This window comes from Pelodiscus sinensis, chromosome 26 (assembly GCF_049634645.1).
Source record: "Pelodiscus sinensis isolate JC-2024 chromosome 26, ASM4963464v1, whole genome shotgun sequence".
Taxonomy (NCBI): Eukaryota; Metazoa; Chordata; order Testudines; family Trionychidae; genus Pelodiscus; species Pelodiscus sinensis.
In genome coordinates this window covers 10,718,718-10,744,937 of record NC_134736.1, presented here as the reverse complement: position 1 = coordinate 10,744,937, position 26,220 = coordinate 10,718,718, and the positions used below count along the sequence as shown (strand labels likewise).

The following is a 26,220-nucleotide window of genomic DNA, read 5'->3' as shown; positions in this document are numbered from 1 at the left end:
GGAATACAGAACACTCTGACGTGGGTGGCTATTAAGCAAATACTTGGCAGCTGGCCACTGATCTGCTCTCCCATTGCAATGATAGCAGCTGCAAGGGGTTGCAAGTGTTCTTGATCTGGGATATTCTGTTTCCTTCATACTGACGGAGTCGGGTAAAGAGGCTGTCCCAGGGGCCTGAAACTAACCTTCTATCCCAGTGTCTCTGGTATTTCGATCACATAGGCACAGATGTACACCCTAAAATTGCATCAGCAGGCACTCGTCCACCCGAATGACAAGTACAGAATAAGAACTTAGGTAGGGCACATGAAAGCTATAGATTTGGGATGCTAAAATTAGGTGCTAAGTAGAGTTGGTTGGAAAGTGGAATTTCCGTCTTAGAATAAAGTTCAGTGTTTTAGTTCTTTCTCGCTTGTCCCCAAATGGAAAAAAGTTGGAATAGTGAAAATTTTCACACAACAAAAAGTTCTGGAAAAATCTCTGCTCAGAGACATAAAAATGAAACTATTTGATCACTTCAGAGTGAAAAATTTCAGCTTCAAACTATTGATTTTTTTCTTAAAGTCTCAGCTTGACAAAGCCCTGGCTGGGATGATTTAGTTGGGGTTGGTCCTGCTTTGGACAGTGGGCTCGACTCGATGACCTCCCGAGGTCTCGTTCAGCCCTGGGATTCTATTATTTGAAAGAGGAAAAAAAATGCTGTTTCTTTAATGAAAAATGGACATATTTCCCCATAGAAAATCTTTCATCTCACCCCCATCAGCAGCAAAATGATCTTTTTTCTTTTCTGATTTGGGAACATTTTTTCTTCTTGGAAAAAAATATATTGTTCCAGAGATCAGATACCTCAGAGTTCCATTGACCTCCACATAGTTTTAGGAGGAACAGAGTGGGAAGGAAATGGTTAATGTGTGGCCAGTGATGGAGAGCCCAGGCCTGGAAACAGCTGGGACAGGGTGTGAGGGGAAGAAAGCTCTTTTTCCTGTTATCACAGGTGACAGCATCCATCTCTCTCACTGTGCTGGAGGTTACCTGGCTCGTTTGAATGGAATAACCCTGTGGCCAGGCATTTATCTGGGCTTGATCCTGCTGTTATTGGCACCAAAGGATTGGTTGCTATGGATTTAATCAAGGGAAGCATTTGATTGATTGGGATCAAATGCTTTTTACTCTGGTTGTTAATCAATTTTTGTTTTGTTTGATTTAAGTCATGGCTCTGGGATGGGGCTGGGGATGAGGATCAGTGTGCAGGCTGCCCTGGGGAGAGAGGACAACTCCAGCCCTCTCTCACTTCAGCAGCTTGGGGCAGGGTGCATGTCCCCCACCTGGGGCAGGTCCAGGTTCGTCTGCCCCTTGTGCTCCCCAGCTAGACTGAGGAATGGAGCAAATTGTGCATTTTCCCTTGTCTCCCTAAAGTAGGGGAACAGCCAACAGCATCCCCATATGAATCAGGGGAGAGGGGACTTCAGCCTGGATGATGGGTAGGACACCGGGGGGGTGGGCGGCTTGGGGCTGGTACAGTCCTGGATGTGTGCACCGCCACCCAGCCCCTTTCATCTGCCTCATGAGTCTGTCTCTCTTCTGCATGGTTTTACTCATAGACTCACAGACTTTAAGGTCAGAAGGGACCATTATGATCATCTAGTCTGACCCCCTGCACAGTGCAGGCCACAGAATCTCACCCACCCCTCCTAGAATAATCCTCTCACCTATATCTCAGATATTGAAGCCTTCAAATACTTTGAAGACCCCAAGATGCAGAGAATCCTCCAGCTGTGTTTTATGAGAAGCAGTCCCATTCCAGGCACATCCCATTGTCCTGGCCCAACCAAACCCAGACCTTGCTTTATGTTATGATAATAGGAAGCTGCCCACCAAACTTGGTGGCTACGTCTACACTGGCCCCTCTTCCAGAAGGGGCATGTAAATTTCACGAGTCGTCGTAGGGAAATCCGCGGGGGATTTAAATATCCCCCGCGGCATTTAAATAAAAATGTCCGCCGCTTTTTTCCGGCTTTTAAAAAAGCCGGAAAAGAGCGTCTAGACTGGCCCCGATCCTCCGGAAAAAGTGCCCTTTGAAGTAAGAATAAGAGCCTCCGGAAAAGGGCACTTTTTCCGGAGGATCGGGGCCAGTCTAGACGCTCTTTTCCGGCTTTTTTAAAAGCCGGAAAAAAGCGGCGGACATTTTTATTTAAATGCCGCGGGGGATATTTAAATCCCCCGCGGATTTCCCTACGACGACTCGTGAAATTTACATGCCCCTTCCGGAAGAGGGGCCAGTGTAGACGTAGCCGGTGATCCTACCTCTTACAGTTTAGGAGTTCTTGAACAAAGAGACAGGAAGACAGTCTCATGCACAGACAGACAAACTCTCTCAGATATATAGTAGACTAAGAACTGACTCCTGGACTTTATTCATTACCCACACTCCTGTATCTGGGCATGTGTCTTAAACTATGCTCTTCTTTTGCTCCTCTTGTGGGGGACAGAGCTGGGATCTGGGTCACACACGGCAGTTGCTAGTTTACAACATCCTCTCTGCTTTGGGTCCATATCTGTGGTGCATCTTGGGAGCTCTAAGGTGCCCTCCAGAGTTGCATGTCAAGGGCCCAGTTCTGTTAAGTCTTGCACCTAGCATGGCTTGCATGAGACTGCATGACTCATGGTAGTAAGCACTGTGCTGGTTAGCATTTGTTCGACTTTGTCCTTCTGAGGGGACTCTGCAGCCGCCCAAAACTTTCACTGCAGCAACTGGGAATCCTATGCGTGGAGCAGCCCAGAGTCTAGGATGGCCACGCATGTGTTCCCAGAACACAGGACATTTCAATGCTTCTGGATATGGTGCAACCCCACCTCCACAACCAGGACTCTGGCAGAGCAACCTCACACTCACCGTAGAATGCCATTTTGAAAAGTCCCACCATCCTGCCCCTGCTGGTGCGTCCTCTGTGTCTGGATTTATCTAGGCACTGGATAAAGGACAAACCTTAGACAAGCAGAACTGACTGATGTAAAGCCAGCCCTGTGTAACAATGATCAGACCCCAGTGCTTCTGGATAGGATAATATAAACCCTCTTCTACAGTTTGCAAAAATCAGGCCAGCCTGATTCTGGCCTGCATATTTATACCTGCCTCTGGAAATTTCCGCTACATGCATCTGACAAAGTGGGTCTTTGCCCATGAAAGCTTATGCTCCTTCACTTCAGTTAGTCTGAATCTGCAAAAGCGGCGAGGAGTCCTGTGGCACCTTACAGACTAACACGGCTACCCCTCTGATAGTTTGCAAATTAAATCTCATAGCGGGAAAGTGACTTGGGGGATCCAGATTTGTTTCCCTCCTCTGCTATAGGTTTCTGAGTCCCAGCCCAGTGTCCTAACCGATGGATGTTCCTGAGTTCAAACACTCATGGAATTTAGCACCATATTTCTTTTCTCTTACTACTGCTGGCCTCCTTGTCTTCCTCCCTTACCCTTTGTCTCCGGCTCATTGAGTTCCTGACAGCTTGGGGCCATGACCTCCTACTGCCTGTCAGCTCAGAAGTCCTACTGGGGTCCCGGTGTGTGCAGAGCTAGCGATAGGTGGGGCTTTGCTGGAGAGACCCTGAATCTCTGTGCCAGCAGATCAAAGTTCTCGGGGAAAACAGCCCCACTCATTTTCAGAGCGTTTTCAGTCTAGCGTGAAACAGGCCTGGTTCTCTATATCTTGAGTAACGGCAGTGTCACTGCATGGGGCTGGGAAGGCTCCCGTGGGCACGTTGATCCTGCTCTTTGCACCCTATTGCTTCCTTGTTAGGTGTGCTCGCTTGGATTGGTGCTTGGGGGCACATGTTTATTGTGGGAGCCTGTGGGACAGTGGTGGGCTGCAGGTTGCCCACGGGCCACACATGACACATCGGGTTTCTATGTGTGGCCTGTGAGACATTATGTTTACTGTGGGATTGGTCCTGCCTAGAGCAGGGGGCTGGACTTGATGACCTTCTGAAGTCTCTTCCAGTTCTATGGTTCTATGTGCAGGGTTGCCAGATTCTGCTGGTTTCTGTCTGTGTCGTTTTTTTTCTTACCGGCATTACTAAACTGGCTCACACATAAAGCCAGGGCACGTGCAGTAAGGTGGGTGCTGATTGCACACCACATTGACTGTGAGAGCTCCCTCTGTAGCCAATCAAGTGCTTCTACGCTCAAGTGCAGTCAACAACACTGCCCTGTCCTGGGAGGCCATCTTAGTTATGACAATCTTGCAGCCCACTCAATCTTGCAGCCCACTCAGATGAAGGGGGACCGCTCATGTGGTCCTCTCACTAGCCTAGATTGCCCATCGCTGCCATGGGAGTAATGACACATCCTTCAACTCCAGCCTGTTTGAATCTCCTTCCATGATCTCATTACTTCTTCAAAACCCCTTTACTGCTCCCATTGCCTGTGTGCAAGAAGTAGCTCTGCTGCTGTAGATCACTGCAGGAACTGGAGGAAGAGTTTGGGCCCTGCAAATCCAGGAGTTCCATGTTTCCTGATATCACCTGTTCAATGGACGATGGTCCCTCTCCCCCATGCCTCCATCCCTGGAGCCTTTGAGGTGTGGACAAACTATAGTCATTATAATCAGCCTGTGGGTTCCCTAGTTCCTGGAAGGGAGGGGGAGAGTGGGGAGAAGTCACATAGAATCATAGAATTCTAGAACTGGAAGGGAACCTTGAGGGGTCATCAAGACCAGTCCCCTGCCCTCACGGCAGGACCAAGTACTGTCTAAGATCATCCCTGATAGATATCTATCTAACCTGCTCTTAAATATCTCCAGAGATGGAGATTCCCAACCTCCCTCCGCAATTTATTCCAGTGTTTAACCACCCTGACAGTTAGGAAGTTTTTCCTAATGTCCAACCTAAACCTCTCTTGATGCAATTTAAGCCCATTGTGTCTTGTCCTATCCTCAGAGTCCAATGAGAACAAGTTTTCTCCCTGCTCTTACATACACCCTTTTAGACACTTGAAAACTGCTATCATGACAGGACTAAAACCAGCCTGACTCTCCCAGGAAATGTACCTTGTGGTCCCAATAGCACCTAAGGTGGAGGGGACGGGTCAAGACCAGTTGGGAGGCATAAGAAACTCTGGTGGGATTTGAGCCCATAACCTTTCAATGTCTAGCCTTGCTCACACTAACCACCATAGCTTATAAGTTCAACACACCCCTGTTGCCTCTGCCCCTGCTAAAATATTGATGGTTCAATGGGGTGCTCCCTCATGCTTCCTCCCAGTTCCTCTGGGTAGCCCTCTCTGCACCCCTGTCCTTCGCAGGCACCAGTCACCTATGCTAGGAGGTATTACCAGTGCGTGCTTCTCTGGGGGAATGTTCTTTTGGGAAGGAGTCTGCCCCAGCTGGAATAAGGCTGCTCTTTTGTGGCAAACCCCACTTCCCTCCTTGTAATATTGTCTTTTGTGCAGCTTTGCCTCAGAGCAGAGGGGGCACGGATTGTGTGCCTTCAGGTCTGAGGGATGAATGTGTCCCCCAGCACTGGCAAAACACTAATTGTTGGTGGTGGGATGTGCACCGGGGCTAAGAAAAACCAACCACTAATGCACAAGCAAAGCAGAACAGGGTGTGGTTCCCATGATCTCTGCTGACTAAGGGTGTGTCTAAACTACATGGCTCTGTCGACGGAGCCATGTAGATGAGGCTGATCGGCAGAGCGAAAAGAGGCTTTATTTAAATTTAAATGGCTGCCGTGCTCTGCCGACCAGCTGATGATCAGCTGTTTGTCGGCAAATCGGGGCAGTCTGGCCGCGCCGTGGTCAACAAGGAAACCAGGTTTACCTGCACCGGTCAACAAAGGCTTCTTTGTCGACCGCAGTGCATCTAGACTGCCCAGATCTGCCGACAAACAGCTGATCATCAGCTGGTTGGCAGAGTGCGGCAGCCATTTAAATTTAAATGAAGCCGTGATTATTTAAATCATGGTTTCATTTCCCTCTGCCGATCAGCCTCATCTACATGGCTCTGTTGATGGAGCCATGTAGTTTAGACACACCCTAAGTGTCTTCTGTGGACAGAGCATTCCCAGGAAGACAATGAGGAAGGGATATTCATCCAAATGTCATTATCTTCAGCAAGGGAGCCAACAGCTTCCCTGGACCCCTGGGAAAGGCAGAAGGGACCTGCTCTGTGCTCCAAGAAGAGGTGAGGCCATGGGTTGAAGGGGCGGTGCCAGCACAACCCTCAGGGCTACATGGAGTGTTCTGTGTGGTGCTCTGGTGGTGATTTACAAGGTCTGGGGGCAACTGCTCCTTTTGCCCCCCCCCCATTGGCAAGCCTGATCTTCAGTGTCCTGAAATACAAGACAAGAGACCTGGGATCTCTTAACTTCTTACTATGCCTCATGGCCTTTTTGACCTTCTAATGACCCAGCTTGCTCCCCAATTGAGGTGCTTTCAGGATGAATCATTCGACACGATACAGCTCCTCTCACTGACTAATTCTCATATTTTAGGGTCAGTTCAGGTGGGTCCACTTTTTCAGATGCACCCAGGGCCAGGTTTTCATGGGCTTAGCACCCTCACTTGTGGCCAATCACCCGACATGCCGAGCTGTTCAAAATGGGATACTCAAATATTGCAAAGAGCTATGTGCCTTGGAAAGAAGTGACTTAGGTAAAAGGGGGTGAAGAATGGATATGAAAAGGCAGCCTGGCTGCTGGATGATCCTGATAGCTGCTGGATACCAGGCAGCATGATGAGGCCATAAGCATGGGCACATGTGGAAAGGGATCCTGAACAAATTGGAGGTTTGGGCCAAAAGAATGAGGTTCAACAAGGACAAGTGCAGAGTCCCGCACTTGGGACAGAAGAATCCCAAGCATAGTTACAGGCTGGGGTCCGACTGGCTAAGCAGCAGTTCTGCTGAAAAGGACCTGGAGATTACAGTGGATGAGAAGCTGGATATGAGTCAGTAGGGTGCCCTTGTAGCCAAGAAAGCTAACGGCACACTGGGGTGTATTAGTAGGAGCATTGCCAGCAGATCTAAGGAAGTCACTGATGAGGCCACATCTGGAGTACTGTGTCCAATTCTGGCCCCCTCTCTCCCCGTCCCCCACTACTGAAAGGATGTAGATGCATTGGAATGAGTCCCAGTGAGGGGCAACAAAAATGATTAGGGGGCTGGAGCACATGACCTACAAGGAAAGGCTGAGGGTTTGCGGCTTATTTAGTCTGCAGAAGAGAAGAATGAGAGGGGATTTGATAGCAGCCTTCAACTTCCTGAAGTGGGCTTCCAAAGAGAGGCTGTTTTCAGTAGTGGCAGATGACAAGATGAGGCGCAATAATTTCAAGTTACAGTGGGGAAGGTCTAGATTGGATATTAGGAAAAACTATTTCCCTAGGTGGGTGGGGAAGCACTGGGATGGGTTCCCTAGGGAGGGGGTGGAATTTCCATCCCTGGAAGTTTTTAAGTCCCGGCTTGACAAAGCCCTGGCTGGGATGATTTAGTGGGGTTGGTCCTGCTTTGGGCAGGGGGCTGGACTCAATGGCCTCCTGAGGTCTCTTCCAACCCTAGGATTATTTGACTCTATCAGCTAGTTTTGGCCGCAAACAGATGGGGAGCAGGCGGGAAGTATTACAAAATATTAGCTCAGTTCTCCCCCGTTGGTGAGAAGGGTTGCAGCTTGCACCCGTAGGCAACAGAATATGGAGCAGAGTGATTTCTGGGGGAGGGCTGGATTGGAAGTGGCTGCACAGCTTCTGTCTGTCAGGTTTCTGCTGCCTGCTTTAATTGGTGGCTGTGGATCCTCACGAATTGGAGCTTGTTCCGGGCGGTGGGCTGGTGATGAGCAAAGGACGAAAAATAGACATTTTGGTGTTTGGATTCGTGTCAGCCTACGTCTTTGCATGCTGCACTTTCCAAACCCCTCATGCCTGAAGAAGTGGGCGGAGGAAAATATTTGGGGCTTTCTGCACCCTTCTGGATTTTTGTTTTCTTTTTGAATTGTCTGTTGTACCTTTTGTTTCCCAACTCGCCCCGCCCTCCTCCCCACCCCCGCAAAATATATTTTTATCTGACAGAACAAAATGTCGGTATTGAAATTTCTCCTGGAAGACATTTTCATGAGACTTTGTTGGAAGAAACAGTTGTGATGTTTGTGCCTAGATCTTCTTCTCAGCTGATGTCTTTCCCTTGTAATTGAGGCAGGGTGCTGCCAATCCCTATGAAGATCCTTGGATGAGCTGTGGGTTGCAGTCCACCTGCTACCAGCAAAGGATTTGCTACCCAATCTGGGATGAGACAGCCATTCAAGAAGTGCCCACTGGCTTAGAACACTACAATACAGGTAGGCCTTCTTTCTACTAAAAGGTGGGGGAGGAGTTGAAAGTGTCTTGGTGAGCATGGAGGGGATTTTACTTGTGTCCTCTGCAGGATTTGGCAGATAGCTCACATCTAAAGAGCAGCATGCTGGGTCTTTTAGAGGAGAGCTTCTTCAAGGAACTTTGCAACCTCCTGGTCAAAAGGCACCAACTTCCTCTTTTACGGTGGTGCCTATGAAAACCTCTTATCTGACCACAGCGAGGCTGGGTTGAGCAATAATTACTGCTCACGGCTTCAGGCGTAGCCGAGTTAGCCTGTACAAGATAAACTTAAACAACGAATGGTCTGGTAGCATGCAGATGGTAACATGAGCTTTTGTGGGCACAGCCTACTTCTTTTGTTGTTTTTTAAGGTTATACTGCTTACTGGGCTATCTTAATCTTCAGGTTATCTTGTGATCCTCCCCACCCCACTCTACTTCTGTCCTCTGCTCAGATCTTGTCTTGATATAAGATTGTATGCTGCTTGGGACAGGGGTCTGCCTTCTTCTGACTGAAACGCTTGTACAGGGCCTAGCACACTGACTCCTCTGACAGAGTTCCAGGACTGCAGCAGTGAGTGGGGATGTGTCATAGGGGGCAACGGTGAGGTGAGCAGTCAGTCACCCTGCCATTCACTGAAATCTGGCCCGTCTGTCCGTCAGTCATGCCAACCAGGAATAGGCCCTGCCACCCATCTCTGGTCAGGAGCCACAGGACAGCCTTGTGTGTCCTCCTTTTGTATCCCGGTGGAGTTCAGGTTCTCAAAAGGCAGGGGAGACATGGCCCCCCTGCTTAAAAAACAGCTCTTGAAGTGAAAGCAAGCTTGTGACTGTCTTCCTTTACTGGCAATAGGCCTAAAAGATAAAAGCCCTAGTGTTATTTAGCCCAATTAGAAATTCTCCTTTTAGCTCATGAGGTACAGGCCTATGTTTGGGGTTCCAGATTCTGTTCTCCCCTTGGCTCATCTAAGTAGATTACCATGGCGCCTGACTCTTGCGATGTGGATAACTGCTAGGCAAGGATTTGGACTCCTGTGAAGTGACATTGCTGGAGATGCCCTGGTGCTCTCTCTTCTGAAGCTGAGACTGCCGGGGGTGCGTCAGCAGGTCCACTGTAGTGTGAACATACATTTCTGTCTTGGGCTGGATGGAATGTCAGGCCTCGCGCTTACAAGTTCCTCTTTGGGGCCTTTGCTGATGGCAAAGAAGATTGTGCGTTGAGGGGCAAGCCAGACTGCTGGTCCCTTCCATGGTAGTTCTGCACCTGGTTACTAGAATTGGCCCATCCTCCATCTGGACTGACTTCCTTGCAGATTGTTAGTGAAGAGGGCACAGTTTGCACTGAACACAGGCCCCTGAGGCCTCTGTGTTTTAATCTTGGTGTTACGTTAATGAGCCCGTTTTCCCCATCTGTAAAACGGGGCAGTCCTCTCAGGGAAGATGCGAATGCCAGTAACACACTCTGTCCGTAAGACGGCAGTGCTGCTAGGTGGATAGAGAATGGGAACTGGACTCCGGAGACATGGTTTGTATTCCTGGCTCTGCCCCTGGGAGGCCTTGCAGGAATTCCTATGTGCTTCAGTTTCTCCATCTGTAAAACTGGGACAATGATCTTCACCTCCTGTTCTCTGAGCTCTGCTGATGAAAAGAGCGACATAAGAACTAGGGAATAGTATTACATTTGGAAGCATTTCCTTGAGATGGCTTCTGTAGGAAGTCAAAGGTCTTGGTTTTCTTTTTGGTCAATGAAAGAATTCTCCAGCTAGGACTTCGTTCGTTCTCCTACTCCCCCCTAGTTCAGAGCCCTGTGTTGCAATTAACTCGGAGTGAGAGACTGCAGTCTCTTTAAGGGGGCGAGCTCTCCCGCTTACCATCATGCCCAGCTGATGTTTGCAATCTGATACTATCCAGCATTGCCTCACCAAGCAAAGAGCTGTAGTGCCAACTTTACAACCAAATTCATGGGTCTCTTGATCCCCCGATCCATCTGTCTGTCCTGTGCACATGTGACCCATCTGTCAAACAAGATTCTGAACCCAGGAGTGGCCGGGACTGATCAATGATGGAGGTTCTTAGGTGATACCCCACTAATTGTTCTCCCTTGCATGTGACTTTCACAGGCTAGACGTGCACAGAAATAACACCAAAAACCAGGTGAAGCTTCCATACTGGTGTACAGGTAAAAGTGTCAAACCGCTGGATGATCAGTGGGTGTCTTCCTCTGTTTGTGGCTTGGAAACTCCTACCTCTTCTTCACAGAACTACCCACTTGTGGAGCTGAGCCCAAGTTAGAAACGGACAACTGACAAAACGTGTGTTCTGAACCTAGCCCCGGCTATGAGCCTGACTGGGGGGGAGGGGGTCTTTGCATGACAGTTTAATACAAACACTCATCATTTTTAGCTTTTTATTTGCCCGCCTCCCCCAGACCATGACACTCTCCAATTTATTCATAATTTGAAAGTCATTACAAATATAATCAATGACTAATTCTTGCTCTGTAGATTGTTCAGACTGGGAATACTACAGTCATGCTGCAATTTGTGCTCCCTCCTGCCACTAACTGACACCCTGCAAATCTCAAATTGCATGTTCAACATGAACACTTCCAAAGAGATGGGATTGTCCAGTGCCTGCAGCAGAGCAGGGAAAAACACTTAAGTCATTCTGTGCCTCTGTTTCCCCCTCTATAAAATGGGGATAATAGCACTGCCTGGCCTCCCTAAGAGTTTGTGAGAATAGATACATTAAAAACAGGCAGATGTTCACATACTATGGGAACACAGGGCCAAATAAGCACTTAAGATAAAATTCAGACTGGGCGAAAGTGACCTCTGGGCAGAAAGCCAATGCGAGGTTATTGCCTCACTTATGTCCCATGTAAGCCTATCATGTGTTGTGTAGGCTTCGACGCTGCATAGGGTGTGTGCTGGCCCCCTGCCCTCCCCCCCCCACTGGTAGTTATAGAAATTGGCTAGGCTGTTCAGGGGAAAGCAATGAAAACACATGATGAATGCAACAGAACTGGTGAATTTTACAATCAAATGTATCCTTCGAAATTCATTCTTGGCAAATATTCAAGCATTTGAATGAAAAACATTTTTGGGGTTTGGTCTGTGTGTGTGTGTGTGTGTGTGTGTGTGTGTGTGTGCACACCAGTAGTCATGGTAATGAAGCTCAAGCATTGCTATGTTAGCAGGAGGCAGGCTGTGGTTGAACTAAAATTCCCTTTTGAATGCAAGTGAATATTCCTCTCATTTCTGAAGGTGGCTATTTGCTCAGCTCTGTGGGTGACCTGTCTGACCACCACGTCGGGTCTCTGCCCTGACGCAGTCTGTGCTTGCACCGTTTGGATTCACTTCAAACACTGCTCTGGACAAGTTCTGTGTTTCTCCTCCTCTCTGCAAGAATGTGCTCTGGACGGAATGGGAGTACCTGCGACCCAGCCCCCTGTCCTCCAGCAGGGTCTGTGAAATATCATAGCTGCAGGAATCAGGGCTTGCGCCAAAGCCTGTTTGAAAACTCCCATTGGCCTCAACGGACGTTAGCTCAGGTCTTTCATGTAGCAGTATCTGAAAAAGAAATCGGATTTCCCTGACAGGACCTCTGATTATCTGTAGCATATTCTTCTTCTCAGTTCTTTAATCTACCTTTTGGGTTTTTTTTCTTGCCTTTATGGTCTAGAAGAGTTTCTAATTTTACTTGAGAGGAAACCCTTATTTGTATATACCACTCCGCACTTTCATTTCTGCTCCTCTGTTCTTTGGTCACACAACTAAGTCCTATGCTGCCTTCTAACCTCTTTAAGAAGAGGAGGCTATTTTGTTTTGATGGCCCTCGTGTTGATAAAAGAACCAGAAGGAAAACCAAAGTGTAAAAGTGTCCCTTTGTGATACAAAACTGCAGCTTTGCTCAAACTTTCAGAGTCACTTGCCCGAACAGAAGAATTTTTGCCTTTGATGCTAGAGAGAGTTTATTTACATTGCACTCTAAGTCAGATAAGATTATGGAGTGATATGAACAGGGCAAAGCGTGACTTGGAGTTTAACTGGACCATAAAAATTGGGGGGTTGGATGGGAGAAGGGGTTCTGTTTTAAAAATGCAAGAATTTGCAACTGGAATGTTTATCCCTATTTTGCGTCACAGAGATGGAAGAGCGTAACTTGCTGCAGCTGGGCTGGGTGGTGTGGTGCAGACAGCCAGGAAAGGTTTGATCTTCCCTGGTCATGAGCCTCAAAGTGAAGGGCCCATCCTGAATCCATGGTGAACTTTTGCACGTAAAAATGTAACTACTGCATCACTTGCTCTGTCTGCTCAGGCAGTTGGTGTCTGCTGTTGCTGAGGAAGGCGGTGCAGAAGCAGAGGCCTTTGAGGGACTAGGACTGGAATTTCAGCTCAGCACTGAAGCTCATAAAATGAGCTAGGTCTCTGTCAGCCCAGAGGGCATTAGCAGAGCTGGATGGGAGTGGAGGAGCTGAGTGGAGTGTGGCTCAGGGCTGCAGACCAAAGAGCAGGTTCCAAGCTGAGAGGACTGAGGGGTGTGTTTGGGGGAAGCAGGGAGGCATGACAGCAGGGGATACTGCAGGTTAGGGCTAAGGGGCATTGAGAGGGGTGGATTGGGTGGGGCTGTGGAATGACACTGCAGGGTTGGGGTGTATTTACTGTATGGCTGCTTTCAGGGCACTGGTCTGCTCATGATGTGTCTGTAGCCCAGGCTGTCTTCTGTAAACATTCAATTTCCCGAACAAAAAGGAAAAACAGCCCCATCCCCTAGCAGTGCTCAAGGGGGGATCCAAATCGGGGGTCTTGTGGCTAAGGGGGCCATGTGGGTCTCAGAAAAACTAAATCTCTACTCACCTTGTAGCCCCAGCCTTAATGGAAAATCAGGTGATTTGACAGTGTAAATGTTTACAGTGTTGGGGGGCTGAGCCTTCCTCCCTTGGTGGGAAATATGGGTGCTCTGCCCTTTGCAGGAGACTCTCTGCACCGAACAGGATTGGGCCCTGGGGATGCATTTCCTGTTGCATTCTGAACAAGTGCAGGAGTGGAGGTGACACCTTATGCCAGCTGAGCTCTGTTTTCAGGGTCTTGCCGGCCCAGCCAGGCTGGGCAACCTGGGAGTCACTGTGTGGTCATGGGGGGCTTGTCCATTTTCTGGCGAAGACTCTGATTTGGATCAGTCAACTTCTCACCCTGGATTTAGGCAGCCAGGAATGTAACCGTCTCCACAGAAGAAGGTAGCCTGTGCCATTGTCCTAAGCTGGTTCATCATTGTAAGGTGGCTCCAAAGGCTCTTTCTAAGAAGCAGGGCCCTTCACTTTTCTAGGCCACCAGTGCAAAGTGAAGCATTAACAACTCTGTGAGAGGCCTCCACACAATCCCAGAACCTCCCCCCATTGGCACTTTCTTATTCTACTCAGCAGATGAGGGACAAGGTGATTGGAAGCACCCATAGAGGGGTAAGCTGAGGTAAGAATCTTACTCTACCGTCACGCAGGATGCACCAGTTAGGGTTGCCAACCTGGTAATATTTAAAAACCAGACATCCCAGCAAGAGTGCTGAAACCTCCCCTGCCCCACCTCTTCCCCTCCAAGGCTCCACCCCTGCCCTGTCCCAAGGCTCCGCCCCTGCCTTGTTTCGTCCCTGGATGCTCTGGCCTTGCCTTGCCTCTTCCCCTTAGGTTCTGCCCCTTTCCTCTCCTCTTCCCATCTCCCCCATCACTCACTGCATTTCCCCTCCACCCCAACTTCCGGCTGCAGCAGAAGCTCACCTGTTTTGCCAAGGCTGGGAGCTGCAGCTGACCAAAGCAGGTAGGAGGCAGCCCCAGCTGACTAGAAGCTGGCATGAGTAATAACACAATGTCTCCCCACCTGCAGTAACTGGACTTTAGCTGTTCTGTCAGTAGATCTGACTGGGCACTGTCATGTCCCCTTTTTAACCAGAGTTTCCAGTTGAAAACCTGGCACCTGGTCACCCTACATTCAGTAGAATGAGTGGCCATCCATCATTCTCCCCAGTTGTCAGCCAGGTACCAGGACTAGCACGAACCAGGTGGAGGGAAACAGATCTGAGGGTAGTGTTCAGATTTGGAAACTGAAATATTCTTGGCAGACTCTTCTGTAGCAGCTAGGGACGTTTCAGTAGGGCTCTGCCATTATACACAAGTTTGTTTGGCTTAGTGATAAGTAAGGTCATCCTGTTTAATGGGCGAGATGGCTGAAATTATGCTAGTTCAGGAAGAGGAAATTTCCATAAATCTTTTTGAGCGGCATTCAACAAATCCTAGGGGTGAGGTGTGTCCCACTGTAGATCATACACTAGCATCCCTTTGTTAAATGGGTCTTGACTGCCGAGGGCAATCAGACTGGGTCCCCTTTTTGTTCAGCAATAAACAAGACTAAAACCTAGCCTAGGAGGTGGCAGAAATACCTACTAAGAGCTTTATTCTGCCCCTCCTTATTAGTACCTTACTGTACAAACAGTCCCATTGTTTTCAATGGGGTTATTTGAATAAACACCTTGAATGCCCCAAAGACAGGATAAAGGCTCGCAGAGTTTCGTAAGTAGGCTTTGAAGGCTTAGATTTCTGCTGATGAATATCAGTTTCACCATAAATGCACATACTTACCAATGAAAAATATATTTCCATGGATAATAATCAGCATTTCCAGATGGGCAAAGTAAGAAAAATGCTGCTTCAGAATTTACTGGAGTTTGACGTAAGGATGTTTGCTTTGTATATTTTGACAGATGATGTTGATCATTTGCGTTTCAACAGTTATAAAGCTTTAACTCCTGGAATCTCAATGTCTACTGTATTAAATGATTCTGACCCCCCCCAATTGTCTGATTCCCCCATCATTCCCTACAACTGTGAACATCTCAATAGCTAAAAAAGGGGGAAATGCTTAAATATAGATATCTCTCCCCAACAGAAAAATTAAAATTGGCACCACTTGGAACACTCTGATCTTTGGCTTGAAATGTTCTGATGAATCCCTGAATCCTGCTTGGATCTGCTGCGCTGGCCTGGAAATTCCTTCCCTGCTTTCTAGTCAGACCTGCTGTATCTCCTGCTGTGTGTAAATCTGCCCGTCTGTGCCCAGATGGGAATCACCAAGGTTTGGTACAGGCTCATCCTGTGCTAACGGCTGAGGTGCTTCATCTAAACCAGGCCCTTCATTCCTTCCCTCCCTCCACCTGCCTTCCCTCAATCACTCAGCTCTTGTGGTACATCAGGTAGAGAAGGAGCCAACAAAGTTGATGGGGTGAGGATGTGACACTTCAGTGGGGTGCCTGTCCTCATCTCGCTATGAGCCCTAACCTTCTAAGCACGCCCCTTGTGGTACTGGGTCCCAGACATGGGTGGTGGGTGAAGGTAAGGCTGGAGGAAGCCAGCCCCCAGCCTCAACCCCACCCCTTCTGTTGAGGCCCCGCCCCCCATGGGAGCCAAGTTGCCTCCAGCTCCCCTCTCCCCACACCATGGGGAGGCGGGGCAGCATGCCCCCTGAGCATGGTGAGGGCAGGTGGCATGTGATCCCAGCTTTTTGGAAAGGGCAGTAGCTCAGGGGCAGCGTTCCGACTGCAGTACACCTACAGAAGGCGTTCTGGGGCGGAGTGTGGGCGGAGTCAGGCTGGCGGTTTGGGAGGGCAGTGGCTTCCCCCACCCATGGTTCCAGGTCGTGAGGCAATCCGACCGCCTCCTTGCTGATTGATCAGACTTGGGAGGCTGCCGCAGAGCAATGTTGGTGTGTGACCATTTTATTCCCAACTGCTCCTCTTCGGCTGAATTGTCAGCAAAACGGAGCTCGTGCGTGGTGCAGCAACGGTGGCGCAAGCTGTCTCCAGGGCACGTTTCCGATCCCTATTCAAAGGGCCTGGCTGCTCTCAGTGAGCAAGCTGAGGCAGGCTCATAAAAACTGCTCCACCAGCTGAGCTCTGGCCAGACCAGTTCAATGGTACGTCAGTGGCATTTTCTTGTTAGAGGCCCAGGAACTAGGTCTGAGGTGATGGGTACTAACCTACAGTTCAAACTCTTTTTGCCTTGCAAAATGCGACCAGGGGCCGAGTGTTAATGGCTGGCAAAATGGCATTCATTGTTCCCCTCAGGACCAAAGGGGACCCCCCGATTTCTTTCCCCCTCCCAGCACACATACTCACTGTGCTGTGCTCTTCACTCAGAATCACGCAGTGGCAGGGCTCAAGAATCAGAAATATATTCACTGGAGTAGGCTGGGGAGGGTAGGGGGGCTCACAGCTGGGTGACTGGGGACTAGGAGGACTCCCCCACAAAGATCCTGCCTCTGTGGCTCCATATTTGTTGTGAAATATGCCCTGTCGCGCCCCCTTTCTTCTCCTCCCCCCACCCCCTATCGCTAGTGGAGTTCCCCAGAGGAAGGCTCTTTGTGTGCATTTTCTGGGCTGTTTTCCAGACCCTCTCTCAGAGGAAGAAGGAGGTGGGGGGGGGGGGGGGGGAGTGAAGGCCAGCATGGCCCAGCCCCCAATGGCTTCTCCAGCTGCAGCACATTTTCGAAGCGCTGCTTAACAAAATGCTCTGCATTTTTCCATCTTCTTTTATCCTATTTTTAACAGCAGCCTCCTTCCCTTTCTCAGCCTTCGCTGACACTTGCCCCCTCCACCCCCTGAAGCCGATGCCTCCCCCGCTCTCTCTCTGCAGACATGAATGGGCTTCTTTTCACAGGGAAAGCACATCTGTGTGTGTCTGGGAACCCCGGCTGCAGTTCTCAGGCCCCCTTGGCAGGCCTTCCCACTGGCCCATCCCTTTCGCCACCTCTCCAGCAGAGGGGGCCGTGGTGGTGGGGAATGGAGCAGAGAGAGAAAGGGGCACGTGAGGAAGACAGGTGGGACTAAGAGGGGGCACTGGGGATGTCTGTTCACTACTAGGCTAAATGAAGGGAATGAATTTGCATGAAGGTCTAGAACAGCTGTCCCATCTTGGGCTCATCACTATCTTTCTCTCCTGCTTTCTTCCTTCCCTCCCCTGCACCGTCTCTTAATTCACTGCTGCCCTGATTGCAGCAGCCCAGGGCTGAGCCAATACAGCCCCTCACAAACGCTATACCCTCGGAGCCTGCTTTATTTAAAACCTGACTGGATTTGGTTTCATTGGATGCCTTCAACCCCACCCGCCGAATCTCATTGGCTGGGAACTCAATGGCATCATACCTCCTGCTCCAAATGGAGGCTCTGGAGTTGGCGTAGAATGAATACAATTCTCTCCATTAATGGGCACTCATTTTCACTCAGCAGCAAAGAGAGATGGTCTCTGTTCCTTTCATCTGAATCATACAACCAAAGACCATTTGGTTTTCCTGCTGCACTATGCACAAAACTCCGGGCTCTCAGCCCTTGTGCTGTGGCTCAAATTCACCTGGGTAATTGTACGCCATCTCTCAATCCTCTTCAGCACTAGTGGGACAGGGAATCATGCTCCATTATACAGGCTAAGCCATTGTGCAGGGTTGCGTTCTACCCCAGAAGTGGGTGAAGTGACTGAGCTCCTACATAGGGACAAATCCTGCAAAGGTGCAGGCCTTCTGCATCTCCAAATGACATTCATATCAGTGGGAGCTGAGAAGAATGAGCAGTCCTGTGGCACCTTAGGCTGTGTCTAGACTACATGCGTCTGTCGTCAGAGGCATGTAGATTAGACACATAGGCAAAGGCAAATGAAGCCGCGATTTAAATGATCGCGGCTTCATTTACATTTACATGGCTGCTGCGCTGAGCCGACAAACAGCTGATCAGCTGTTTGTCCACTCAGTGCGCTAGTCTGGACGCTCCCCTGTCGACATCAAAGCCCTTTGTCGGCAGCCCTGTTATTCCTCGTGGGATGAGGTTTATCGGGGCTGCCGACAAAGGGCTTTGATGTTGGCAGGGGAGCGTCCAGACTAGCGCGCTGGGCGGACAAACAGCTGATCAGCTGTTTGTCGGCTCAGTGCAGCAGCCATGTAAATGTAAATGAAGCCGCGATCATTTAAATCGTGGCTTCATTTGCCTTTGCGAAAACAACAAATCTACATGGCTCCGTCGACGGAGCCATGTAGTTTAGACATACCCTTAGAGACTAACATTTATTAGATCATGAGCTTTCATGGGTAAAACTCACTTCATCAGTGGAGCTGGAGTAGCAAAAGAAGTTACCTGTCAATTAGCTTCATTAACATTGGTCCTACAACTAAGTATCTCTGGATGTGTCTCATTCATAGCATTTGATGTGAAAATGTGAATATCAAAGGCAAGGAAATTGCCTTTGTAGTGAGTTGAGCAGTTAAGATCTTTAGTCAAGCCTAAGTTGATAGCGTTGAACATGTAAATGAACTCTAGTTCAGCTGTCTCCCTCTGTAATCAAATGACAAAATCTTTTGTAGAAGGATGACTACTTTTTAATCCATTGCTGAATGTCCAGGGTGGTTAAAATGTTTCCTGACAGGTTTATGTATGTTACCATTCCTGATGTCTGATTTGTGTCCATTAATCCTTTGTCACAGAGACTGTCCAGTTTGGCCAATATACATGGCAGAGGGGCATTGTTGGCACTTCGTGGCATATATCACATTAGAGGATGTGTACATGGATGAGCCCCTGATTTTGTGGCTTATGGGGTTGGGTCCTGTGATGGTGTCACTTGTATAGATATGTGGACAGGGTTGGCAGCAGGGTGTATTGTAGGAGTAGGTTCCTGGGTAAGTGTTTCTGTGGTGTGGTCTTGGCTGCTGGTAAGTATTTGTTTCAGGTTAGGGGACTGTCTGTAGGCAAAGACTGGCCTGTCTCCCAAGGCCTGTAAGGGATCATTTTCCAGGATAGCTTGCTGATTGTCAATGATGCTCTGGAGGGGTTTAAGCTGGGGACTGTAGGTGACAACCAGTGGTGTTCAGTTATTTTGTTTGATGGGCCTGTCAGAAAGTAGTTGACTTTTGGGTGCTCATCTCACTCTGTCAATTTATTTCCTCATTTCCCCTGTTGTGTATTTATATTTTAAGAAAGTTTTTTTATGTATTTAATTTGGGCACATTTTGCACCCTCTACGACTGGCCTAGCATCTTGAGCATGTAGTATTTTCAAGTCTATGTGTTAAGCTCTTTTGGAATCTGTCTGCAGGCAAGACGGTAGGGGAAGCTGCCCAGCTCCACCTCTATGTAACCCCCTGATAAGATGGTGCCGATGTGCACATTGAAGGTTTATTTTAATTTGAACAGCAGAATGATAAAAATCCAGGGTTTTGCTTTTCTGTTTGTTTCTTGTCTGAGTCTGGAAAATCCTGCCTCTCTGCCTGATTAGCCTTTTGTAGTAGGTCACCAACTCCAGGGGTCGAGTTTGGGACTTCCAGAATTATAACCTGTACCTCTGGAGCTGAAGGAGCAACTCTTCCAGGCATGTTAAGCATGCTAAAAGCCAGCTTAGCAGACTTGCAGAGGGACGCACAAAGAGCTTGGCAAAATGGTGACCAGCCGTCTTAAACAGCCTGGTGTAAACAAGCTGCAGGGGAAAGAGGAGAACTTAGAGTCATACAGGAAAGGAGTGAAGATCTTTACTGGGTCAGATAAGAAACCAGCTGGCAGATGCTGCCACAAAGCTCTTGAGGGTCACCATGGAAGATGCATATTCTCTCAGGGCCAGTCAGTCTCTGAAGGTTCAGAGTTTGTGTTTGCTGGATAGGGGGTCTCCAAGAGCCACCATGCTTATCTGAGCCATTCCCACCTCTCTGGCCTGCAGAATGAGGCAGGGACCTTGTGGGCCATGGGATGGAGAGAACTATCAGCAAGGTGGTTGAGCCCGAGTGCTTCACTTTGACCTGAGGGTCAAGGACTGGGGTGGTGGAACAAGGCCAGCAAGGCCCTCTCTTTAATTTATCGTTGAATGGAAATTGTTGGTTGGGCCATGTTCGGAGGAGGTGTGTGTGTGTGTGTGTGTGTGTGTGTGTGTGTAAAGGAGGTGGGGAGTTTGAGGGCTGGGACTCTGGAAAAACAGTCTGTTTCCTTCAGCTCCTGGCAACATGGCGTTCCGTCCCCTCTCCCCACACGCTCCCTCCAGATGTTTCTTGTGTTTATAGCTGCTGAAGCAGGAGACTGAACTCCCTCACTAATACGTTTTCCTTGCTCGGCCTTTTACATTGAAGCCAGAAGTCTCAGCTCAGAGGCTGCAGCTGGTTCAGAGCTGAGGGGTGGGAGGTGGAGAAAAAAGAGGGGAGGTGTGTGCGAACCTCCCATCCCATTCAACTTTCCTCCCGCCCCCAAATCCTCCCAAAATACACATGCCCTGAAAAAGAAAAACACTAGCAGATTTTTTATTTCAGAAAGTAAACACTTGGGCCACGGGGGTCTGGAGGTTATGGGAAAAGAGGAAACCATCAGGCTAATCAGGCAGGGACACACTTCCCCTGCTGAAATAAACCAGAAATCATTGCATTACAGGGCTCCTCTGCGGTTAACCCCAGTGCTGCTGCCACTACAGCTGAGTGGTGGTGAGCTGGGGAAAACTCTGCCTTATTCAAGCATCCCCTCTTCCCCCTCCCCTCAGATTTTTAGAACAGGTCATGGACAGCAAAGGTGGCAAGACAGGAGGCAGCATTGGCTATTGACCCTGGGAATGGTGGACCTTTTGCAAAAACCCAACAGAGAAGTTATCAATTCCTAATATATTCCACAAGGCCTATGAGTCGCCTGACAGAATTTGTCAGCAAATTTTATTTCTATTTTAGAATTCTATGGCCTGGATCCAAAAACAGATCGAGAGGAGATCATTCCCCATTAGGACCCTGCAATTTTTTAAATTTTATTCAACTCCAGTTAGGTTCATCTGCATTAAATTCTGGAAGATTTTTGCCTAAGCGAGATGAGTCATTAGATCATGAATACTTGGATTATAAATTCCTTGGGTCAGGGACCATCTGTTTGTTGTGTGTTAGCACAGCATCTAACACAATGGAGACATTAGCCATGACCACGCGTTACTGCTGTCACACATGCCCTGGATCAAATATTCCAATAGGTCTTGGTCTTTTGGCTCTCATAGTGCACTCAAACTTTCAAATGGTCCTGATAAATGGGGCAGATGTCAGTGGTGCTCTGCAGAAAAGGGACATTGCAGATACATTTCTAAAAATAATGCCATTTGAAACACTGTGTATCACTGTAAATTAATAAATAATATTAGGCAATTGTACGTTACCTGCAAACTCTGGCAAGACACTCACACCGCACCAATCACCTAGAACCGAGCGAGCGGCACTTGATAATAATCTGTTTGTCCTCTCTACATCCCTGGGAGCTAGGGAAGTATCCGCCTCATTTAACAGATGGGGAATGGAGTCAGCAAAGTTATAGCTGGGAGTTTTTAGGTAGCCAGCTCCACTGAGTTTGGTACCTAACTCTCTTAGGCTGCTGGACAACAAAATGGCATTGATAAATGTGAAGTGATGTCTGCTGGAAAACACAATCCCAAACGGTGGGCTCTCAAATTAACTACAGCCATGCAACAGGGAGGGATAGCTCATTGGCTTGCTAAACCCAGGGTTGTAAGTTCAATCCTCGAGGGGGACATTTAGGGATCTGGGGCAAATCTACCAGGGATGGTACACAGGCTGCCATGAAGGTAGCGGGAGTGAACTCAATGACCTTTCAAGGTCCCTTCCAGCTCTAGGAAACAGGTATATCTCCATATATTAAGAAAGGAGCCACCATGGGTGGTTCTCTGAAAACATCCACTGGCAGTCAAAAAAGCTAGCAGACTGATAGGCTGCATCTGGACTGGCATGATTTTCCGCAAATGCTTTTAATGGAAAAGTTTTTCCATTAAAAGCATTTGTGGAAAAGAGCATCTAGATTGGCACGGACGCTTTTGCACAAAAACACTTTTTGCAGAAAAGCGTCCGTGGCCAATCTAGACGCGGTTTTGAGCAAGAAAGCCCCAATTGCCATTTTCGCCATCGGGGCTTTTTTGCGCAAAACAGTTTTTACCTGTCTACACTGGCCCTCTTGCGCAAATACATTTGTGCAAGAGGTCTTTTTCCTGAACGGGAGCAGCATAGTATTTGCGCAAGAACACTGACAATCTTACAGTAGATTGTCAGTGTTCTTGCGCAAATTCAAGCGGCCAGTGTAGACAGCTGGCAAGTTTTTTTTTTTTTGCAGAAAAACTTGCCAGTCTACACGCAGCCATAGAGCTCATTAGGAAAGAGGCAGGAAAATAATCATGTCACTATATAACATGGAAATTATCATAATGTTACTTTATAAATTCATGGTAAGCCTGTACCTTGAGTACTACATGGAGTTCTATATCAAAAAACAGGAGCAACTGCTATGGAGAGACCGAGACGGGGGGGAGGAGCACTGATCATGTGACTGACAGCTCATATGACTTCTCCTCGCACCTCCCCTAGCCCAGGCTCTGCCCTGACTCTTCCTCTCAGCCTGCTTGTCTGGAAGACTATGAGGGTCTGGGGCTGGCAGCAGGAATCTGTCCTCCCCTGCATGCACTGTGCCCCCTGCTCATGACAGCGTCACTCCGCTTCCTGCCAGTGAATGTGGGGAGTGGTTCTGCGCTCTCCCTGAACGCCATATCCAGGAGTGCTAAGGGCTGCATTGCTTTGCTTTCCCCAGTGAGTGCGGGAGGCTCCTGCCTGACCCCTGTTATGGGGACCTGGCAACGCTGGCTGCTCGTCCCTTACCCCTCTCTCCCCTGGTGTTTGCTTGCCTGCCCTGGTGTTTGCAAGGGCATGTGACCTCCCCCTCACATCACTCCTGTCCAAAAAGATATTCAAATGGAAAGAGGCACTAAGGAGGGCAACAAAATGTTTAGGGGCAAAGAACAGCTTTTCTACAGCAGAGAGATTAGAAAGACGGGAGCAGCTCCTCTTAGGAAAGAGCTGACGAAGGGGGTACGTGATGGAGATCTGTGACATCACAAATGGGGTAGAGAAAGTGCGTAAAGGAGAAATATTTCCCTTTGGGGCACCAATGGGCTCTACCAATGGCTATTAGCCAAGATCGTTAGGGACTCAATCCCATGCGGCGCTTGTCCCCAATCCTCTGACTGTCACAAGTTGGGAGTGGACAATAGGATGGATCACTTGTTAATTGCCCTGTTAATTCTCCCTAAAGCCCCTGCTTCGGCCACTGCGGGAAGATAGGACACTGGCCTACCTGGAGCATTGGTCCGCTCCAATAGGCTATTTTTATGCGTTCAGAATCCCACCCTGTGTGATTTGCCCACGGTCACAGGGAGCACGTGGTAGAGTTGGAACTGAGTACAGGTCTGTGAGACTCAGCCCAGTGCTTTACAACACGACTGTCTGTCCTCCACATCATTCATTCTTGTGAGGACCCGGGCAGGAGCCAAATTCATGGCCTTGTTCGAAATCTAGGAGACATGATCTTTTCAATGATAATCCCAGGCAACCTTCTTTCACTCCAAGCTGTCTCAGAGATTGCGCCTGACTCTCCGGTCAGATCATCATCATGAAGTGCAGCTGCAACTGCTCTTGGCTGGACTCACACCAGAGAGGCATTGGTGAAAGGATCCACCTATGGTCCCCTGAGTCATCTTCCAGCTCCTTTCAGCACCCCCACTTTAATGCGCCTCCCAAGAGAACTGTGCGCTGGAGAACACCAGCGTCACCAGGCTTCCCCCTTGCTATTTCAAGAATGCCCTGTTACTGCCGCTCATGGGGGCGGAGGACTTGCATGCAAACGGAATTCCACGTGGGTATGATACTAGCGCTGGGCAGATTTTGAAAGGTTTGGAGTTGGTGTCCAGCTCAGATAAGCTAGTTGAGATGCCTCTCTGCCTCTTATCTGAGCTATTTGAATGCCGTGAGTCTGCAAAACTGGGCTGGAAATGTCACGAGAGCAGGCTTTCTGGTGCTGTTTTGGATTTGGATTATTATTTGTAGTGCCTGCAGATCCCATTTCAGATTGGACCTTCATTGTGTTGGGCACTGTGCAAATGAGTAGTAAAAAACAGCCCTAGCCCTCAAAGAGCTTACGCTGTAAGGGTGCGAAAGGGAAGCCAAGCAGCAGTAACTTGGACAGCACATCAGTGGGGAAGGTGATACCAGACCCAGGTCATCTGAGTCCTTATGTAATGTGCTATCCATTGCTATCCAGTGCACAGTCAACCTGTGGAACTCCTTGTCAGAGGATGTTGTGAAGACCAGGCCTTTAACAGGGTTCAAAAAATTTCTAGATAAATTCATGGAGGTTAGGTCCATCAATATTTATTAGCCAGCATGGTAGGAATGGTGTCCCTAGCCTGTTTGTCACAAGCTGGAAATGGGTGACGAGAGAGGAATCACTTCATGGTTACCTGTTCTATTCATCTGGCATTGGCCATAGGATACTGGGCTAGATGGACCTCTGGTCTCACCCAGTTGGGCGGTTCTTAGGTTCTTATGTCATGCTGGTTCTTCTGTTTTCTGGCCTTGTTTGGATCCCAGCATTGAAGAAGAATGTGAATGCAAGTCAGAATGGCAGGAAGGTTCCCACGTGATTTTGAACTTTCATATCTTAAATATGGCTGTTGATTCTTTTTATTGTGGCAAAAGAAACCTGCCCAAATCTCCCAAAAGTTGGGGGTAACACCTATGCGTGATTTTAGTTGGGGTCCTCTCTGGATCTTGTGCTCGCTCACTTGGGCTTCTTGCCTTCTGTGGATAACCTGGAGAGTAAGTTTGCTTTTCCACTGTCTTTTCTGCCTGCTCACTAAGCCTTGTCCATCTTCAACCCTGCTGCTTGAATCAGGCCCATAATTCAATTGGAAAGAACATTCTGCAGCTACTTAGGGAGCAGATGCATGCAGTTGAGTTTCTGCTTTTGTCTCTGCCCTCGTGGCTGTTTTCTGTTTCTAGCTTCCATGACCCAATGAAGAAGGAAAGAATCTCTTGTGGCGAAAACGTTGGACAGGAAGACCTTGCCTCTTACTCCTTGAAGGACTTTTACCAAATCACTTAGCCTCTCTGGGTCTCAGCTTCCCTTCCTGAAGATGTGTGTGTGGACGAATAGTGAGGTGCTTTCAGATCCTGAGAAGGAGGGTGCAATACACATGCGGAGTGGTGCAATCATTTGCTCCCTCCCTGTTCCAAAAAATGGGCAGACAAACCTCTCCTCCTACAAAGCAGAAAATCCCCTTTGCATGGTTGATGTCTTCAGCAATACCAAGCCACTCCATGGAAGTTGCAACTCCAAAATGTTGCAACTCCAAAAACTGGACTTCCCTAGTTCAGCAACAGCCATGGATGGTCCTGGGGCCAGAGAGCTAAAGGCAGGAGGGCCAGCCAGGGCTGGGGGCATCAGAGTCGGCAGCCTGGCTGGGGGCAGCATGGGGCCAAGGTTGGAGCCCAGCAGCAATCCCTGGCAGCCCATGGTAAGCAGGACCAGGGCCAGAGTCCCCTGGCAGTGGGCCAGGTCCAGAGCCCTGCAGCAGCAGCTCCCAGGAGCATGGGACCAGGACCGGAGCCCTGCAGCAGGAGCTGAAGCCTAGGCTGCCCAGGGAGCTGGCAGCAGCTGGGCAAGAAGCCTATCCAGTTTTGGGGGGGCAGGTACCTGCTGGTGTGATACCCTGCTGGGAGCAGGCAATGGGTTTGGGGGCCAGTGGCAGGGGACCTCCCCTGGTCTGTGCTGGACCAGGGAGGTCTGACCTATAGAAAGATTTGACAGGCTATCCCCATGATGCTGTGCATAGTTTGTATAACTTGTGTGGAAGTTTACACTGAATCCCTGGTCTCCTCTTGAATAGCGGGAAAGCCTAATTGCGGGACAGCATTTGTAAAGTCAGAACGTGTGGACTGCTGAGTTTTGCACAATGGACTAAGTATCACTCCTCTCCTCACAGCTGTTCCACAAGGAGGCAGGTTGCCTCTCTC

At 48.9% G+C, this 26,220-nt stretch overlaps 1 protein-coding gene across 2 annotated transcripts in view; it reads left to right on the top strand.

The window, feature by feature from the left end:
- The window catches only part of ETS1 (ETS proto-oncogene 1, transcription factor), a 132,751-nt gene that overhangs the window by 10,232 nt on the left and 96,299 nt on the right, over positions 1-26,220 (top strand). The window contains exon 3 of one of the 2 annotated variants that reach the window (XM_006111157.4): positions 8,181-8,319. In XM_006111157.4, the coding sequence (XP_006111219.1) occupies positions 8,181-8,319 (139 nt within the window). Of the gene's footprint in view, positions 1-8,176; positions 8,320-26,220 lie in introns of both variants that reach the window. The other variant, XM_006111158.4, reaches the window with a different exon arrangement.